Genomic DNA, 16,677 nt, shown 5'->3' with positions numbered 1-16,677 from the left:
CTGTGTCCTGGAGTGAGGAGATGTCAGCGAGTGGTAGGAGAGAGACTGAGAGTGTGAGGATGTCAAGGCGGTTGAGGTTCCTGCGGGGGCGTGTTGGTTTAGGTTGGGGTGTCTATTGGAGAGGAGAGGGCAGAGAATGTCAGCAGGTTGTGGTCAGAGAGTGTGGCTGGAGAGTGCCGGGGCCAGTGGCAGCCACTACTGCGGCTACTCTGCTAGTTATGCCCCTGACCTCACACACAGTTCCTGTCTTTAGCCCCTATGGTAGGTATATACAAACTGCAGTGTCTAGGTGGGATATACCTATCACTACCTCACACACACAGGACCTCTCTTATCCCCTGTGGTAGGCGGCATATATAACCTGCAGGTGCTTCCATTATACATCTGGGAGAGCACACCCTACAACACATTTAGCTAGCTCCTCCCCCTGTGGCTGTGCTGACAGGTCGCCTGCTGCGATACAGCAGAATCCTGAGTGGGGGCGTGGCCTCCTCCTGTCACTCTCCGCCCTCAGGCACGGGGGCGGGGTTTCGCTGTCATACACCAGGGCGGTGTTATCTCTAGGGATCATGTGACAGACGTTAGGTGACGTCACACAGCTTGGAGGGCGGATAGGGAAGGGTTGCTAGGAGTAACGGGTAGTGCGGCGCTCAGGTCCCGGCCGGGCTTCCTGCGCGCCATTTTCAAACCGCGTCTCTGCCCGCCGTTCATATTCCCAACACATCCCATAGTCCGTCACTGTGACCTCCGGCGTCCATGTCCGGCCCAGTCTAGTAGCTGACATGAGGCCTTAACAGTCCGCGGTGACGATAGACAGCCCCGTCCTGAGCCGGTAGGTCACCGATTCATTATTACATTATGATCTATGCACGGTGTGATGATGTGAGCGGCGCAGAGGCAGCGGGATAGTGACGTCATACTGAAGCTGGGCTATGGGGGGTGATGTATAAGATCTATAGTGTGTGTTGGGATCCAGGACGTGTACGAGCTATATGTCCTAGTGTAGGGTAGTATACAGAGCAGGGGCCAGGAATCCAGCAGGCACAGGCGTGAGAACCTGCCATGTCACAGACCTCTGCTCTTCTAGTTACTCCACAACGTATCTGCTATGTGTGAACATGCACCAATGACTCTTTGTGGCCTATACATGGATTATTAAAGGGGTATTCTCATTGTACTGTGACCATTATGGTCCAGGCACCGGCTATACAATAAATCTCTGGGCAGAGGCTGGCGTGGCTTTATTCTCATCTATGTACACTTAATAATAATAAATGTTATTTATATAGCACCAACATATTCCGCAGCGCTGTACACTTCTATTGGATTTATAGAAACCGTTGATCACATGAGATGTCGTGTTAATAATAGAGAGGAAGGGTCTGCGTACTGTAAATATGCCAGGACTGTTTCTCAGGGTACATTGATTTACATGTGGAATATACGCAGCCAATGAAGCCCCCAAAAATTCTGCACTGCAAAAATAAATTGACCTGCTGTGGGTTTTAAAAGCGGCATAATAGGTAAATTTTAAGTGTGGTATAAAAAATTATCATGAAATTGATTCTTGCTAATGGATTATAGTGTGGACTTTCTGCATTGAAATTCAACATGGAATCCTGATCGTATATATGTATCCTAAAGGGGCTATCTAGTATATAGACTCCTCTCCGAGGACAATGTCCCCCATGCCGTCCTATAAAGACTGTCTGGCTCCCTATAGTGAATCCTAAAGAGTGCATTAAGGGTTAGTTCACACATAAATAACGTGTGGCTTATTTTGGCACCAGAAAAAAAAGCTTCCTAATTAGGAAGCTTTTTTTTTGGACCTTGCCAAGCTTTTTTTGGAGCTTTCTTTTTTTTTTTTTTAAAAAAAAAAAAAGCCAGGCTGTTTTCCCCTCCTGTAAAGTGAATGGGCTGAAAAAAACGCGCAATTTTCTCCTCCCATTCACTTCTATTGCTTTCTTCAGGCGGAAAACACCCGAAGAAAGGTCATGTCGCTTCTTTTTCGCTGCTAGCAGAAAAAAAAAAGCTAGTAGTCTACATAGACTAACATTGTATGGAGGAGGATTATGACGTGGATTCCGCTGTCAAAATCCACCTCCATGTCCCCGTGTGAACTAGCCCTCAATACTTTTCAGCAGGTTAAAATGCTTTCTGGCATTTTTAATCAAAGGATATTTATATTAATTTGGCTTACTTGTATAGCGCCAACATATTCTGCAGCTCTTTATAGACATTGACAATCGCATATACTGTAGAGCACCCAATCTACATTCCTTATCCATATGTCCTTAGAGTGTGGGAGAAAACAGGGATAATATACAGGAGATCTTAAAGCAGAACATACAAACTTCTTGAAGATGTTGTTCTCAGTAAGCTATGGATCTTTGACCCCAGCGCTGCAGTGCCAACCACTGTGCTGCTCATAATTTCTACAAAGTGGTATATTATACTCGTATATAATGTGATATATATATATTTTTTAATTCACAATATAGGAAAACAAAACTTTCATATAACATGTTAACAACACAGTGGCACAGGGTATTAACTCAGTTCTTTTATCTAATTTATATTATCAGAATCTCCCACAGTCGTAAACAAGACTTCTCCTGAGTTGCACCACTTCTTTGGAATGCTCTACCCCAGACAATCAGATTAACTCCCAATTTCTACAGCTTTAAAGGGATTCTACCATTAAAACCTTTTTTTTGTGGATAAGACGTCGGAATAGCCTTTAGACGTGGTCTCCGCCGCACCTTTCCTTAGAAATACTGGACGACAAAGAAGGGGAGGATTCAGCCGAAGATAGAGGAGCCATAGGATCATGCTCTCGAGCAGCAGTGGAGACGCCCCCATCGCATTTTCAGCGCTGGGGCCCGCCCCCATCGCTGTGAGAGAACTAATTTTCATACCGGTAAAAAACGGTATTTCTAAGGAAAGGCGCTGCGGAGATCACATCTAAAGGTAAGAGACGAATAGCCTTTCTAAAGGCTATTCCAACGTCTTATCCACAAAAAATAGATAGGTTTTAATGGTAGAATCCCTTTAAGCGCAAACTAAAGACACGTCTGCCTTTCTGTCTACAGTGGTTTTGACAGAAAGGAATTTTCTAAATACTTCCTTTTATATTTTCCATTTATTTTCAAACCACTCCAGAGTTTAGCTCAAAAACTGCAGCAAAATCTGCAACAAAAAACACTGCTTTAATGCAGATCATTTGTTTCGGCAGCCTCCAGGTACTGGTGCAATGGATAAGGGGAGCGCATACAGTCCGCTCTTATTTAAGCAGGGTTTTATTTAAGCATTGTGTATTATTATTATGGTACATAATTGGGTATATCACAGTATATTGATCAGAAGTTTCACCAAAAGACTTTTGGCAGACAATGACAGTAGTACCGTGTTTCCCCGATAGTAAGACATACCCCGAAAGTAAGACATAGTGGGACTTTCGGGGTAAAAAGAATGTAAGACACTGTCTTACTTTCGGGGGGGTGTTACTGTATCGGGGAAACACGGGGCTCCGCTGTGCTGTGAGAGCCGGGGGGGAACGCCCCCTCCCGCCCTGATAATGCTCGTCTATGGACGAGTACTGCGAGCAGAGGGAGGGGGCGTTCCCCCCCGGCTCTCTCAGCACAGCGCTGTGAAGAAGGACTTTGCCGGCGGCCGCTTAACCCCCCGCGTGCCAGCCGCTTCTATTCACTTCAATGGCACGCTTCCATTGAAATGAATGGAAGCGCTCGGCACGCGAGGAGTTAAAGGGATTCTTCCATTAAAAGAAGTTCTTTCCACTGACCACGTCGGAATAGCCTTAAAGGCTATTCGTCTCCTACCTGTTGCCGTAGCCAGCACCGCCTTCTTCCTCAGCTGCGTCCGCCCCGTCTATGTCCCCGTCGGGCCTCATGGATGACGCATGCGCAGTCGGCTCTGGCTGCGAGAGCCTGTTCGAGCCGACTGCGCATGCGTCATCCATGAGGCCCGACGGGGACATAGACGGGGCGGACGCAGCTGAGGAAGAAGGCGGCGCTGCCTACGGCAACAGGTAGGAGACAAATAGCCTTTTTTAAGGCTATTCCGACGTGGTCAGTGGAAAGAACTTCTTTTAATGGTAGAATCCCGTTAAGTGGCGGCCACCGGCAAAGTCTGCCTGCCGCTTCCATACATTGCAATGGGAGCGCGCTATTCAAATAGTATTCGCGCATCTCTAACTTCAATTGTAAGAAGTTACAATTGAAGTTAGAGATGAGCGAATACTATTTGAATAGCACGCTCCCATTGCAATGTATGGAAGCGGCAGGCATACTTTGCCGGCGGCCGCCGCTTCACTCCTCGTGTGCCGCCGCTTCAATCCATATGATTGATGATGATAGGGGGGGGAGAGGGTGGTTGGTTTTCCCAATATAAGACATACCCCGAAAGTAAGACAGTGGGACTTTTGGGGGTAAAAAGAATGTAAGACACTGTCTTACTTTCGGGGAAACAGGGTAGTATCAGTGTTTGTCTATGGTGAATAGGTCTTCACTTGATTTTATGCCCCATACTTTCGTCATTAGGTTACTCACACATGACAGTATTTATACGCTAATACGTGGAGAAAGTACAGCTCTTTCCATTATAGTTGTTTTTTTTTTTTCCCCACATAGAGTTGTTTTTTTTTGTTTTGTTTTGTTTTTTTCCAGTTTATCTACTTTTACATTTATCAGTTTGTCAGAGGAGGGGATGAAAAAGAGTACTGTATATGGCGCACATCAGTGCCTAGGGGATAACTTACAGATCAGGGGGGGGTCCAACCCTCTCAGATCCTCACTAACCTGGAGAACAGGGGACTTTTGTCCACCATTCTGAATGTAGTGTTGGCCGGGCAGTGACTCATTGCTGTTTTCGCTAGTGGGAGCGCTAGAAATAGCGAAGTACAGCGCTCGGTGCTCCCCCTGAAATGAATGGAGCAATATAATAATAAATTTTAATAATAATAAATTGTATTTATATAGCGTCAACATATTCCGCAGCACTGTACAATTAGTAGGATTCTAAAATCGGACCACAATGGAGACTGCTGTGGTCTGATCTTAGACTCCGCCTCCTCACAGACAAGCCTTCAGTAGAACAAGCATTGATTGGCTGAATGCTGTACACTGGCCAATCAATGCTGGTCAATTCATTCCTATGAGAAAAAGTAAGCTCCCTCGTAACAGCAAGCTGCCAGCTCTCCCGACTAGCAAGGACGAGCCTGCTGCAGAACCAGCGTTGATTTGCCGAATGCTGTACACTGTATAGCATCTGGCCAATCAACGCTGGCTCTGAATCCAATATTTACTGCGAATAGCGAGTAGTATTCGATCGAGTACAAATATTTTGAATACCGTAGTATTCTATCGAATACCTACACGATCGAATACTACTCGCTCATCTCTACCTATTGTGAATGGGTGAGTCTCCAGCCTAAAGCCTCATTCACACAACCATGTGGATGATGTCTGTGTGTTGGCCATGCTTCCATGGGCCCGAATATGTCTGTCATGAGTTTCGCCACACACTCACTGCCCCATACATGGGCCTGTGATAATACATGGTCATGTGTATACGGGCCATAGAATATAATGGGTCAGTGTGCTAGCTGTGTTCACGAGACCTAGCAGAGGACGGCTTAGGACTTCTCAGATCTAAGTACTTTCTACTAAATAGCGGTCTTAGTTTCATAAGACATAACAGCGTTATGTGAATAACTTTTCTAAATTTACTTAATCTTCTATGAAGGATAATGTGCAATGCATTAAAAATGTTATTAATACAATAATATGTAATATTTTTACATTGAATAGGGAGTTGGCATACACACCCACCCTTGTCATTTTTATTGAAAGCCTGGGTCACTTATGGCACTGATATCATGTGTTAGACATGTGGAAGGCAATATTTGTTCACTTATAAGCCAATGCAGAGAACTGAAGCTTGCCATTATGTAACACATCCTCCTATGGTAGGAGGGCTAGCTGCAGTCATGTGACAGGGCACTTCCTTGTCGAAAGCTGTCTTGCTTGTCATCTAGCAAACTGAAAGAAAGCACTTTCTCATTCCAATCTGTATAGGAGAATGTGGCAAAACAGTACCATCCATTGTGTGTCCTGATGTGTATTGTAAAGTGCATGAAACGAGAACTTTATTTTTAGAACACCTATGATACTAATGCAGATAACTTCTGAGCAATTCCTTTATATCTCTGTTTAGACGCTGAAGCCAGAGTCATAGAGACGTCTTTATGTAAAGCTCACCACAATGAGTACAGCAGCAGAAAGGAAATTCATCAACCTCCGTAAACGTCTGGACCAGCTGGGCTACAAGCAGCCACTGGGCATTGAGTCGCTACCTCTTGTTGAAAAACTCTTCAGGTATCGAGCTGGGGATAGAATTGTTATACATTAAGGTGTTTGTCATGCAGCACATACTATTACATAGTCTTTTGGGAATGAAGGTGTTGGGGTATGTTCACATGGTTTAATTTGATACTGATTTTTTGACTTGATTCTGCCTTAAAATCACTGCAAAATTTGGTCCTGAGCCCTTGTTCACATCAACGTTTGGATTATGTCCAGGGGAGTCCGCATGTGCACCCCCGAACGGAATACCAAACGCAAGTGCAAGCGCTGGTGCAGTAAAAGCACACGGACCCCATACACTATGTCTGTGCCTGATGCAAGATCTCCGCAGGGAACTTGTGGACAGGAAAGTAGTTCACCATCTACTTTCCTGTCCGCATTATTCGTGCGGGCAGCGCACAACAAGCACATGGACCCCTTTATAGTCTATGGGGTCCGTGTGCTTTTACAGCACAGCACTTGCAATTGCATTTGTATTGCGTTCAGGGGGTCCCCATGCGGACTCCCCTGGACATAATCCAAATGCTGGTGTGAACGAGGCCTTACTCTGCCCCCCTTTGTATTAAATAGTAAGCAAGAATTAAATCAGGACTCTGATTAGGCTCATTCACCTGAGGCTTATCAGTGAGCGAATGATACGCCAAAAGGATGGAAAGTAGAGAAGAATTGGAGGTGGAAGTTCGCCTAAGATTCCCGTTCACTTTCCACTGTGTGAACATACCCATACAGTCATGCAACAATATTATAATTTATCTCTCTGCTTGCTTGTCTAAACGCTGCTTTAATGAGTTTGTCTAACAACATAACACAAGAGATAGCTATTACATATACGTGTGTGAGTAAGGCCCGGTTCACATCTGCGTTCGGTATTCCATTCAGGGAGTCCGCATAGGGACCCTCTGGACGGAATACCGAACGCATTGACAAGCGGTGAGCTTATGAAAGCACACGGACCCCATAGACTATAATGGGGTCCGTGTGTTTTCCGCACGGTGTCCTCATGAGTCATGCGGAGAGGAAAGTAATTCATGAAGAAGTACTTTTCTCTCTGCATGTTCTGTGTGGACACCACATGGAAAACACATGGACACCTTTATAGTCTATGGAGTCCGTGTGCTTTCATAAACGCACCTCCTGTACTGATTGACTCCTGTACTTCACAGCGAGTTAGCTGCCATTGATTTTGCAACGGCTAACCTGAAAACTCATAACACTCATATACTGTCTCTATCCCTTTTACCTCATAGATGGTCATCATTTGCGGTCAGGCCCTCTATCCTACTATTCCATATAACACATAGAAGTATTATTATTTGGGTGATTTTTGGTGTTACACTTTGTTGTCTCGTATTAACATCCTGCTTCTCTTGCACTTTCCAGTGACCTTGTTCATACTACAGAAAGTCTTCGCAATGCAAAGTTAAATGCTGGCAAGAATGAGAAGGAGAACAAGAACTTTGATGCGGTGATAGAACCTTACAAGGCAGAAAATGCCAGGCTTGTCAGAGAAAACAATGAACTCCACTTAGAGCTCCTGAAGATCAAAGAAGAGTCTGATCGCCACATTAAAGGTCAGGCACACTAAGTCATCTAATGTTAACTACCGTATATACTCGAGTATAAGCCAAACTTTTCAGCCCAGTTTTTGTGCTGAAAAAGCCCCCCTCGGCTTATACTCGAGTCAGCAAAAAAAAAAAATTTTTTTTTTTTTTAGGAGGGGGGAGGGGTCTATGACCAGCCACAATATCAGTGTATAGAATCCATGTGTCTGAAAGTGCCCGGTCTGCTGAATATAGGGTATCTGCAGTGCTCCTGTTCCATCGGGAAGGGGTTAATAGAAGTACTGCAGATACCTTGTATTCAGCCAGACTGAATTCCAAGTGGGGGAAGAAAAAGCTGTCCTCAAGCTCAGACAACCAACACCCCCCCTGTCCTTCCCCAGCACCTACTGCACCCAAAAACTCAAACCATTTTAATTTTTGAAATTTTCCAGTAGCTTCTGCATTTCCCCACTAGGCTTATACTTGAGTCAATAAGTTTTCCCAGTTTTTTGTGGTAAAATTAGGGGCCTCAGCTTATATTCGGGTCGGCTTATACTCGAGTATATACGGTACTTTGTTGAACAGATCAAAAGTTTTACAAAGAGAATAATGAAATAATTGGAAACTCAATGTTTATGTGAGTTCTTCATTTTAACAAAATTTTCTTACCTTTTCTGAAGATTTGAAAGCTTCTCTGAGAAAACTTGAACACCAAACCGCTGACCTGAAATTTCTAAATAACCAGTATGTCCATAAAATCCGATCAATGGAAAAGGAGAGCAAGGCAAAGGCTGAAAGAATTCAGCAACTTCAAGAGAAGAACCTGCAAGCTGTGGTGCAGACACCAGGTTAGTTGTGCAGCGGGGAAGTGTAATATGCTAGATATTATTAGTAAATGGCTGTCATGTAGAACAAGGTACTGTGTTTATTTCTATTGATGCAATCATGCGATTTGTCACTGTTCACATCAGTCCTCAAGGGGGATCACTGTCTACTTTCACTATGACTGATGTGCTACTGACAGGACCTGTTAGCCTGTATGTGGAAGAAATTTAAAAGGATTCTATCATTAGAATCCCTTTTTCTACAAAGACCAGGTTGAAATAGCCTTTATAAAGGCTATTCTTCTCCTACCTTTATTATTCTGATCTGCGTCAGCCAAAAGCGCCAACTGCGTATGTCCATCGGCCAGTTTCCTGTGGCCGAACGGGCACTCGTGTAAGGCTGGGTTCACACGGGGTTTTTTGGTCTGGAACCTGAGGCGGAGGCCGCTTCAGGTTTCGGTCCAAAATGTGGGTAGCTGCGGCTGGATGCCGGTGCAGTGCACTCCGGTCTGGATTAGGCCCAAATGAATGGGCCTAGTCGGGAGGAGGGAGTGTCTTCAGGAGTATGTCACGAGGCAAATCCGCCTGAAAGAATGAGCATGTTGCTTCTTTTTTCTGGGAGCCGGAACAAACCGTTCCCAGAAAAAAGAACTGACCGGCTCCCATTGATTTAAATGGAAGCCATCTTTTTGGTCAGGATTTTGAGGCGAATACGGCCTCAAAATCCTGACCATAATACCCCGTGTGACCTCAGCCTTAGAGACCACAGTGAAATGACTGACGGACATGCGCAGTCGGCGCTTTTGGCTGAAGATGTGGCCGATGACCCAAGAGGTGATTGGGAGAGGAAGACAGAGGCGTCACTGGAGAGTTTTTGGACAGCACAGGGGACACGTGTTCAGGCAGGAATCACACATGCAGTTTTTGAGCTAAAGCCAGAATTTGATCCAGTAGGATCCAGATATTGTTTTATTTCCTAATCATTGTGAATTCCCATGCTGCTGCTCAGTTTTTCTCTGTTGGTTTGCCAAAGAGAAGTTGAGTAGAGATGAGCGAGTACTATCCAAAACGGCAGTTTTGAATAGCACGCTCCCATAGGAATGAATGGACACCGCCGGCAGACAGCCGGAGCCGGCGTCCTGCTGCTTAACCCCCTGCGCGCCGGTCGCTCCCATTCATTCCTATGGGAGTGTGCTATTCGAAACTGCCGTTTCGAATAGTACTCGCTCATCTCTAAAGTTGAGTACAATGCTGGGTATTTTTCAGGCAGTCCTATAGAGTTGACTAGAGCCACAGAACACACGACCGCACCATTCATTTAGGTGGTACTTGGAGCAAAGCTCTTATGTTTAGTAGGAGTTCCAGCAGTTACACCCCAACCAACCAGACAGTTCTTACTAGGGCTGTGGAGTCAAAGTCATGATCTGTTTTTTTGCAGTCAGATGTGGGAAAAAAGTTATCAATTCCAACTGCAAAATAAAATGACTAATAACTATATATTGTACTGTTATTGATATTGTGCAATTGGATGCAAAGCTTGGTGCCTTTCTACTTTGTAGGAATTGTCAGTGGATTTTTTACAGTATTAAAGTAGCTTTTATGATTTTGTCTGAAACTGGCTTCAAGCCATTTATGAAGGACTTGGAGTCAATAGTTTGGCCAAAACTCTGGCTACTACCAAAGCTGCGGGTTGATAAGTTTAAATCTTGATACAACCATTTTATTGTCTACATATATCATGGAATTTGATCAAAGACACGCAAAGATATTGTCATACACTATGCAGATCTCTGGATGTGAGTGTTAAAAATGCTTCTTCGCAACGAATACAAGATTTAAGTATTTTTTTCACTATTTCTACGTTAACGCTCTTTTCCTATAGTGATCATATTCTCTGCTTTATAAAGGTGGAAAAAAAAGAAACATTCCTTTTAGACGTCAGCGCATGCAAATTGATCAGCCAGTCCCACCCTCAGGAGTAAATGGGCACCCCGTGCCACAGCCAGAGGATCCATACATTGCTGATCTGCTTCAAGTTGCAGATGACAGGCATGTCCTTTTAGTTCTACATATAATGTAGTCGAGAACTTTTAAAAGTTATTTCTGCCACGTTGTATTCTGTCTTAATATAGTTGTATTATCATTATATATTTATCTTATTGTACTTGTCAGAATTCGAGAATTACAGCAAGATGTTGCCACACTGCAAGAAAAGTTGGAGTCCTCAGAGAGAGCAGCGAAGCACCTTACCCATCAGGTGTGTGTCTTATTCAGTCACTGTGTCTTGTTTTAGATCCTTTACATTTTGTATGTTTCTGGTTGTCCTTTGTTGTTGTGATCCCTGGATATAGATCTTCTGTCATCTAAAAATGATATTGTTATATTGTGTTATTCACTCTTTTAAGGTTGAATTGAGAGAGAAAGAATTAGAGCGGCTGGCACTAGCGCTGGATGGTGGGCGCTCTCATGATGTTATTTCCCTGGAGGCCAGATATAGAAGTAATGAAAAGCTTGTCGCCCATCTGAATCTGCAAGTAAGTTGTGTATTTTAAAGAGGACCTTCCACCTTCTGGGGCACATGCGGTTTAATACACCGCTAGAAAGCCGACAGTGCGCTGAATTCAGTGCATTGTCGGCTTTCCCGTTCTGTGCCCCAGGTGAAGAGCTATCGGTGCCAGTACCGTAACTCTTCACTGTCAGAAGGGCGTTTCTGACAGTCAGTCAGTAACGCCCTTCCTCACAGTATCGTCTATTGCGCTGTACTGTGAGAGGGGTCGTTCCTTACTGCCCAGCAATGACGATGAGTGGTGAGGAACACGCCCCCCCCTCCCCCCAGTGCTAGTCTATGGACGAGCACTATTGGGAGAGGGACAGGGCGTTCCTCACCGCTCTCACAGTACAGCGCAGTAGGCGCTACTGTGAGGAAGGGCGTTACTGACTGACTGTCAGAAACGCCCTTCTGACGGTGAAGAGCTACGGTACCGGCACCGAAAGCTCTTCACCGGGGGCACAGAACAGGAAAGCCGAACTATTCCAGAAGATGAATCCTACAGATTTACATTCACTTTTCTCAGCAATGAGATACTTTGAAGTGATCTGTCAGTATATGGAGTAAAATTGATCCACTGAGAAATTGGTGTTCTGGTTTTAAAAAACAAATGGAATATATAGGTGGTGTATGCTTTAATGTTTTAGATCGAATACCTCCAACAAGCGAACCAAGATCTTGAAAAACGTGTCCAAGAACTCCAAGAAACAAGACACAATGTCACCAGTGAAGTGGTGAATCTTAGTAGCAAAAATGAAGAACTTTGTAAGGAGCTGATGGAAATAGACCAAATGGCTCAGCAGTTGGAGAGGGATAAGGAGCAGGTATTAGTGACTGCAGATGCCGAAATTGAAGAAGCAAAAGTAAGTGATGTTGTATGGTGTCAATTAATTTTCTTTTGTTAAAGGGGTTTTCCCACCATTTTTTCATACTAATGACGATCAATCCAGGTCCTACACATGAGCCCTGCACAGTTTCCCAGTTAGGACTATGTAAGTGGACGGAAGCAGAAGGCTCGCCTCCTAACAAATGAGCTATAATCTGATTAAAACATTACTTGTACCTTGTGAAGTGATGGTTTATTGCTAGGATGTGCCGTTACCTTTTGATTGGTGGTCAAACATGTAGAACCTCCTCCAGCCTTAAAATGGAAGGGGCCTTTGCAGTATGTCCTCCTTACTGTATTTTTTGTAGCAAGATCCCATTCAAGTAAACAAAGCTAACTACATTTCCTGCTTACCTGGATGGCGCCATAAGGGTAAGTTCACACTGGATTTTTTTGGTCAGGATTTTGAGGATCCGTTTGTTTCGGCTCCTGGAAAAAAGAAGCAACATGCTCATTCTTTCAGGCGGATTTGCCTTTTGACATCTGCCTGAAGACACTCCCTCCTTACTAGGCCCATTCTTATGGGCTTCATCTAGAGCGGAGAGCGCCACTGGATGCTAATGCAGTGCACCGGCGTCCAGTCGCAGCTACCCATATTTTGGTCCGTAACCTCAGGTTCCGGACCAAAAAACCCCGTGTGAACTTACCCTTAAACATACATTCTCAGGATCAACAAGGAGACTAAGAGGTTGGTCCTCCACCAATCAAAAGATTCTAGCATTTTCTGAAAATACCCCTTTAATTTCTGACTAACTTTGCAGCATAAGAAATACAATGATATTGAATAGGCATACCACTTAGATCTACAATATTGTGTTGTCCATACCCATTTAATTCTCGTATGTATTGAAATGTGATATTGGAGGATATCTCCTTGCATTATTGTAGTATTTGCTTAAAGATAGATTAATACTCTGTAATGTTTGTCAATGCTTAGAGAACTGACCTCTTTACAAAGTTCTGGTTTTCTACATTCTAGAGTGAAATAAAAAGACTTCACATTGAAATCAATAAGCTGGAAAACGACTTATCTCAATATCAGTCGGTAAGTTATTTGCACCCGGGGCAGATTTATGAAACTAACTAAAGGAAAGGCATGTCTTTATTTCCCATAGAAACGACAGCACATTTTTCAATGTATTAGTAAAATAAAACTTGCACTGTGATTGGTTGCTATGGGAAATAGTTTTGATGCATTAGTTTTAGCCAGTTTAATAAGTCTGCCTATTGAGTTGAAAAATACATAACTGTGTTGGTTTCAGCTTTCTTGTTGATTCACCTGTATATCCCTAGGCTACAAAGGTCCTGTTTGAGTTCCTTTTTATTTCCAGTAACAGGAGTAGGAGCAAAAAGAAAACAAAACAAAAAAAAAAAAAACTTGTGGTGTGACCTCAGGCCATTTTATCAATTTTATTCCATTTCCTGCTTTTTTTTTTTTTTTTTTTTCTTCATAAGTTTTCATAAATTTCACTTTCCAAGGGGTTATTTGGAGAGTTTGTGTGGGTTTGCTCTAGGTACTCTGATTTCTTCCAACATGCCAAAAATATACTGATAAATTGACTTCCGGTAAAACTGACCCTTGTGGGTGTTGGGGACGAGCACCTGTGTGGCAGCCACTAACTATACTTATGTGGTTAACTGTCTGTCTGATAAATCCCTTATGGACCTTTAAAGGGATACCCTTTTTTTCTGACTAACACGTAGGAATAGCCTTAAGAATGGCTATTCTTCTCCTATCTTTAGATGTCTTCTCCACGCCGCCGTTTGGTAGATATCCGAGTCTTCTTTGGTATGCAAATGAGTTCTCTCGCAGCACTGGGGGCGGGCCCCAGCGCTCAAACAGCTGCAAGAGAACTCTCCAGTGACGCCTCTATCTTCTTCTGGAGCATCATCTCCCTGTGTCTTCTTCCGTCCTGGGGTTCAATCTTCTAGGTATGCACAGTCGGCTCTGCCATCGGGCCTCGGACAAAGCCAACTGTGCATGCCCGCGGCCACAAGAAATTGGCTGCTTATACCAGCTTACTGTGTAAGCGGCCATTTTATTGTGGCCGCAGACACGCTCAGTCGTCTCTGCGCATGCCTAGAAGATTGAACCCCCTAGGACAGAAGAAGACACAGGGAGAGGGCGTTCCAGAGGAAGATAAAGGTGTCGCTGGAGATTTCTCTCACAGCATTGGGGACACCCCCAGTACTGCGAGAGAACTCATTTGCATACCAAAGAAAACCCAGATTTCTACCCAACAGCGCGCGGAGAAGACATCTAAAGGTAGGAGAGGAATAGCCTTTTAAGGCTATTTCTACGTGTTAGTCAGAAAAAAGGGTATCCAATAATATGATCCCTTTAAAGTCTGACTATTGTGCATTACACTCCATTAATACAACACTGCAAAATTTAGAATGACCTCTGACCAGTCATACTCAAAGTTCACTACTTTCTTCTAATTATTCTGGAGCCATCTGCTTAATTTGATACAATAGATTACCCCTGAATTCCATGCACTCTCTGATCCTTTGGCACACTCAGTGGACTTTACTAACCCATCTAGAACAGCTTTCTGGTGTAGAGTAATGTAAATAAGACACATCTTTCATTCATGGCCCTTTCTTGTGTCAAAGATGCTCCATATTGTTAATTCTGCGCCCCACTTACCACTTTTATTTTGGAAGGGGTCGGAACAGGACGTAGATAATGGCAAGCCCATCTGGAAAACAGGCTTCTTAGGTCCAGGTTCTTGGAGTTACATTTGACTTTCATCTATTGCTTTCTTTACCACAATCAGTCCATTGATTTAGGCCAAATCTTGTGACTTTAACCTACAGAAAATTTCCCACATCCAGTGCATCCTTAGGCTGTGTTCAGATGGAGTTTTTTGGTCCGGAATTTGATGTGGAGGCTGCCTCAGATTCCAGACCAAAAAACAGGTAGCCACAACTGGATTACCGGTGCAGTGCATTGGCATCCAGTCACAGCACTCCACTCCTGGTTAGGCCTAAATGAATGGGCCTAGTCAGGCGGGAGGTACCGCGAGGCGGATGGCCGTGGCTGAATCTGCCGCAGAATCCGCCTGAAGAAAGGTCATGTCGCTTCTTTTTTCCGCGAGCCAGAACAAACCGTTTGCGGGAAATGGCCGGCTCCCATTGATTTCAGTGGGCGGCGTTTCTTTGGTTCAAAGAAAGATTCCGCGGATTCCGCTTCAAAATCCTGACCCAAAATCCCCGTCTGAACTCAGCCTAACTTTGCCATTTTCCTTACACTAATCTAATCACAAGTAAATTTGATATGTATATGGAATAATTTATTTTTCGTTGTTATTATTAGGATCTAAACATTTGTGAATTTGAGAAGAATAAACTAGCTGATGAGTTAGAGAGCAGAAAGGATGAAAATCGCAAACTAGAGTCGCTCCTAAACCATGCGGACAACGAAAAACATCGGCTTTCTAGTAAACTTGAAAAACAGATGATAACAGGTGAATCTTTGGAGTAATAACCTGTCTTAATAGCTCTGAATTCAGCCTTATGTCTTACCTGTTAATGAATGGCTTTTGCTTACAACCCCCTACAATCGTAACAACTTGGTTCAGCAAAGTATGCAGGTGTATGCAAGAAGGGGAGAGGGAATTTGCTGCAACATGCCCAGCCCTTTTATCCCATCCTCTGCTTTCAGGATAACACCGTACACATTAGAGGGTATCTTTTCTCCTATATTCTTAATTTTGTGTAGGTTATGTTCTGACTCTTGCAGTCCTTCATAGGAAGTATAATTAACATTATCCTTTATGGCTGACTTGGGGCACCCATAAGGTCTCTGTCTTGTCTTCTAGTGAGTTGACAAATGTATGGGAAAAAAATCTGTTTGCTTTAAAATATCTAATATATTCTGCTTTTTTTCTACCCTTTCAGAACGGGAACTGGTGCTGGAGATTGAAAGGATGCGGACTCAACATGGCATTTTGCGAACTGATCCTTCACCTTCTCGTTTGGATTCTTTTGTTAAATCCTTGGAAGAAGAAAGGGACCATTATAGAACGGAATTGGAGAAATTGGAGCGTTCACGTAATTTAAAATCAAGCACCCGTAATAATTCTATGCAGGATACCAACAGAACACAGAGTTCCCCAGAAAAGGTATTTTTGTCATTTTTGGCAAAGAGCGACTCTAGTTTGCGATTTTCATCCTTTCTACTCTCTAACTCATCAGCTAGTTTATTCTTCTCAAATTCACAAATGTTTAGATCCTAATAATAACAACAAAAAATAAATTATTCAATATACATATCAAATTTACTTGTGATTAGATTAGTGTAAGGGTAATGGCAAAGTTAGGCTGAGTTCAGACAGGGATTTTTGGTCAGGATTTTAATGCGGAATCTGCTTCAAAAGCATGACCAAAAAACGACTCCCCATGAAATCAATGGAAGCCGGCCATTTCCTTTTTCCACGAGTGGTTTGTTCCCGCTCACAGAAAAAAAGAGAATAACTTACTTGGGATTTAA

The 16,677-nt window shown here is 43.6% G+C and overlaps 1 protein-coding gene across 1 annotated transcript in view; it reads left to right on the top strand.

The window, feature by feature from the left end:
- The first annotated feature begins 613 nt into the window (after positions 1-613).
- Positions 614-16,677, top strand: part of CEP135 (centrosomal protein 135) — a 42,182-nt gene continuing 26,118 nt past the window's right edge. Inside the window, exons 1-11 of the mRNA XM_075259427.1 lie at positions 614-832; positions 6,235-6,395; positions 7,764-7,954; positions 8,605-8,772; positions 10,656-10,797; positions 10,921-11,005; positions 11,154-11,282; positions 11,944-12,159; positions 13,162-13,227; positions 15,502-15,652; positions 16,086-16,309. Coding sequence (XP_075115528.1) covers positions 6,283-6,395; positions 7,764-7,954; positions 8,605-8,772; positions 10,656-10,797; positions 10,921-11,005; positions 11,154-11,282; positions 11,944-12,159; positions 13,162-13,227; positions 15,502-15,652; positions 16,086-16,309 — 1,485 coding nt within the window. The 5' untranslated portion in view covers positions 614-832; positions 6,235-6,282. The remainder of the gene's footprint in view (positions 833-6,234; positions 6,396-7,763; positions 7,955-8,604; positions 8,773-10,655; positions 10,798-10,920; positions 11,006-11,153; positions 11,283-11,943; positions 12,160-13,161; positions 13,228-15,501; positions 15,653-16,085; positions 16,310-16,677) is intronic.

Source organism: Leptodactylus fuscus, chromosome 1 (genome assembly GCF_031893055.1).
Source record: "Leptodactylus fuscus isolate aLepFus1 chromosome 1, aLepFus1.hap2, whole genome shotgun sequence".
Taxonomy (NCBI): domain Eukaryota; kingdom Metazoa; phylum Chordata; class Amphibia; order Anura; family Leptodactylidae; genus Leptodactylus; species Leptodactylus fuscus.
Note: the sequence above shows the minus strand (reverse complement) of the source record. Positions and strands in the feature narration are given on the sequence as shown.